The following is a 3,163-nucleotide window of genomic DNA, read 5'->3' on the forward strand; positions in this document are numbered from 1 at the left end:
ATCATGCGAATTACGAACAAATCGGTGCCGTCGCTAATTTTTATCGGAAATTTATCGAAACTAGCTCACAAATCAGAACTTGCATATTTTCTGAGTACGAAAAGTAAAGTTAATAAATGTGTATATCCCCAATTTAATATGGAAACTTATACATTTTTTAAAAAGAACCTATATTTTGCATTAATTTTGCCGCGAAGAAAACAAAATCAAAACCCCGAAACAAAGAACTGTCAAATCGAACTAAGAATGTGACCGTTTGAATGGGTAATTCGCGATCATGTTTGGGGGAGCGAAATACATAAGTAATTCAGGATGCCGTGGGAAAATGGCCTAATCCAATATATTTTCAAACTAAAGCTTTCATAAATCTCTTTAGATTGACGCGCATATTTTAATATTTCATAAGATTTGCCTAAAAGTTAACTAAAATATCCTTTTCATACAAGTGGAAATCCTTTCCAAAATTATTTTCTCACTAAAATCTTCTTAAATCTCTTTCATCTGACATTGGGTGTGTTCGAGCTACTTAATAATTACAGCAATATTGAAACATTGTTGATTTCTTGATGCTCTGTTGCTGATTCTCAACTGAAAGTCTATTGAAATCTTACAGAAATTGTGTGGTTAACATTTTTATGTTGCATTTGATGAGCATGACGGTATGTCAAAATGTTGTTCTAGATAACTTTCCATCTTTTGAAAAATGTCCCTCTATCCTTTGTAAGGCACATTGAAATACAGCGTGGTAAGCAGCGCGCGCTTCCACTCTGCAGGGCCTGGGTTCAAGCACTAGTTAAAGCAACATTGCAAAAAATATAGAAATAGGTTTTTGTTCTTAACAACGGTCGCCCCTTGGCAGGCAAATTCTCAAACGTTATACAAAAATTTATATTTAAAAAATATGAAAAAAACGAAAGTTCAACTTTCAAGCAGCTAAGAACTCGCGTTGATTTTTAATTATGTTTTAGCCGGCGCACATAGGGGTATTTTGCCAATGTAGCCGAGCAAAATTATTTATTTAGTTTATATTATTTCTTATAACTCCTTGATTGACTTTGTGTCAATGCAATTGTTGTTCAATGAATTTTTTTCGACTTGAAATTTTTGAAAAAGAAATTGCAATAAAACTGAATTTTTGTAAATTATGACTTGATATTCATTCTGAGATTTAAAAATACATTATCTATTTTTTCAGCGTCTTGATTTGTAGCCCCTAGCTCAAAAGGGTACAACAGAGTGCGGCTAGTTTAATCATAACTAGATTGTTTAATATTTAACATATCATTATAAATTAAAATAGGAGCCGGAAGTAAAACAAAATCTTTTTTAAATATAAAATTATTTTATATATTCAAATAATCTAAAACGATGTTTTCAAACGGTAATCAAACAAAGACTTATCTATAAAAACACAGTGACATATTTCAAAAGTATGCGTTGCTACTTATTTTATCCAAATCTATAACAATATTTATAAACAAGTCGCTGTTCACAAAAATATTTACTTATTTAAACCCGTCACCATCTCTCTAGAACGATTGTGAGTAGAAATGGGCTTGGGACTAAATATTAAGTGCCGATCCCGCTCATCCCGAAATTCAATTTACAAGTTCCGAACCCCAGAAATTTTTCAGAATTGTACCGCGAGCATGCGGTCCGCGAGATCTATCTCTACAAAAATTCACATTTCTTTCAAATTAATTTTTTATTAATTTATTTATTTATTTGGTCTACAGAAAAATAAAATATTTAGATATTTAAGAATGTGTGATATATTATAGAGTAAAGTAGTTTTGCTTAGAAAAGATTAATAAAATAAAGAAAATTATTAAAAATAAAAAAAATAATAAATGAACTTTATTTTTATAATGTCGTCATACATATATATTGGTCAACTGAGATTCGAAATAATAAACAAACAAAAAAAAAGTCTAGAAACGTTGCATCAAATGCATTGGGTATTAATGTGTTAAGTTAACAGACACAAACTCGCATAAACTTGTGCACATAACTGATTATGAGCGCAAAAATATTTCAAATAAATGCAACTAATTTCAACAAACTCCACCAGAACGCATGCGACCCCAATGCAGCCGCACCACTACCTCTATGCGCCTGTTCGACCAACAACGCTAGAGATTTCATCGAATTGCCCAACACTTTGCCAGCACATTCCTTGAAACGCCAAATCTCCTCTCTGCTTGTCGCCAACTGGGCGCAACGGTCGAACTCCTGCACTGTTTCAGCACGTATGTCCTCACCTTCGGCGCGCATCTTCTGTGGCAGCGAATATTGCAGGAAGTTATCGATTTTTATCAGCGCACCGTTCCTGAACTCGGCCATCTCGGCGGCAATGGTGAGATTCTCCAGCGTTGATGCAGCCGCCGCCCCAGGATCGCTGCGGCTCACGTACGAGTTGGCAGCAGCAGCAGGCATCACAACACACTTGGTAAGTAAGAAAACAAAAAAAAAGTTAATTTAAAAGAAATTGGAAAAGTTTTGTGAAAACCAAAAATTCCAACTAATATTACCAACGTCAATACCGCAATGGCAACGGCAGTTACAGTTGCAGTTTTATAGAGCAGCAGCGATTTGTCACACATGGTCACTAAATCAATTTCGACTTTCAAGATTTTTTAGCTTCACTTCTCCTCCAGTCGTAGCCTTTGGAAAATTACTCTCCTTCTTGTGCAGCACGTTCAGCAGTAAGTAATGATGCTGTCCACTGGCAAGTTGCTTGTGAAATAAAGAAAATCAGGTGAAGCTGAAGGTTGTCGAATAAGATGCTTTATTTTCATCGACTTTTTGTTTGGTTTCTCTGTCATTGTTGACATTAGATAAGCGATGAGCGATAAGCGATTTTCGTCGTGTCATTAATTGCTCTCTGGTGGTCACAATTAGCATTTTGTATTCGCAAATATTTGTGTTTACTCCCATCGAGCGAGATAAGCGGTAATTATGCCAAAATGGTAGACAGTTTCTCTTATCTGTTTATGGAATTATATCAACTTTGTGTCTTTGATCCCACATTTGTGCGTACTTGTTTATATATATTTTAAATATGTGCCTATGTATGTATATAATATTTTAAAGTAAATATGTATATACACTAGGGCGTATAGCATAGGAGAATTCTAGGTGCAATTTGAAGCAAATATCCGAA

The 3,163-nt window shown here is 34.4% G+C and overlaps 1 protein-coding gene across 1 annotated transcript; it reads right to left on the bottom strand.

Annotated features, from left to right (window-relative positions):
* Nucleotides 1–1,753: 1,753 nt before the first annotated feature.
* Nucleotides 1,754–2,759, bottom strand: LOC118738374. The gene is made up of 2 exons (XM_036469300.1): nt 2,532–2,759; nt 1,754–2,445 (listed from the first exon to the last, which is right to left on the bottom strand). The coding sequence occupies exons 1-2, from the start codon at nt 2,601–2,603 to the stop codon at nt 2,035–2,037; spliced, it is 483 nt and encodes a 160-aa protein (XP_036325193.1). The 5' UTR covers nt 2,604–2,759; the 3' UTR covers nt 1,754–2,034.
* Between the last annotated feature and the right edge of the window lie 404 nt (nt 2,760–3,163).

This window comes from Rhagoletis pomonella, unplaced genomic scaffold (assembly GCF_013731165.1).
Source record: "Rhagoletis pomonella isolate Grant_MI unplaced genomic scaffold, Rhpom_1.0 Rhpom_scaffold_00004, whole genome shotgun sequence".
Classification (NCBI taxonomy): domain Eukaryota; kingdom Metazoa; phylum Arthropoda; class Insecta; order Diptera; family Tephritidae; genus Rhagoletis; species Rhagoletis pomonella.

Excerpts from the sequence above, each read along its gene's own strand:
- LOC118738374 (XM_036469300.1), bottom strand. The coding sequence starts at position 2,603 with ATGTGTGACAAATCGCTGCTGCTCTATAAAACTGCAACTGTAACTGCC. Across the intron at positions 2,446-2,531 it reads CCATTGCGGTATTGACGTTG|TGTGTTGTGATGCCTGCTGC; the intron begins GTAATATTAGTT and ends TTACTTACCAAG.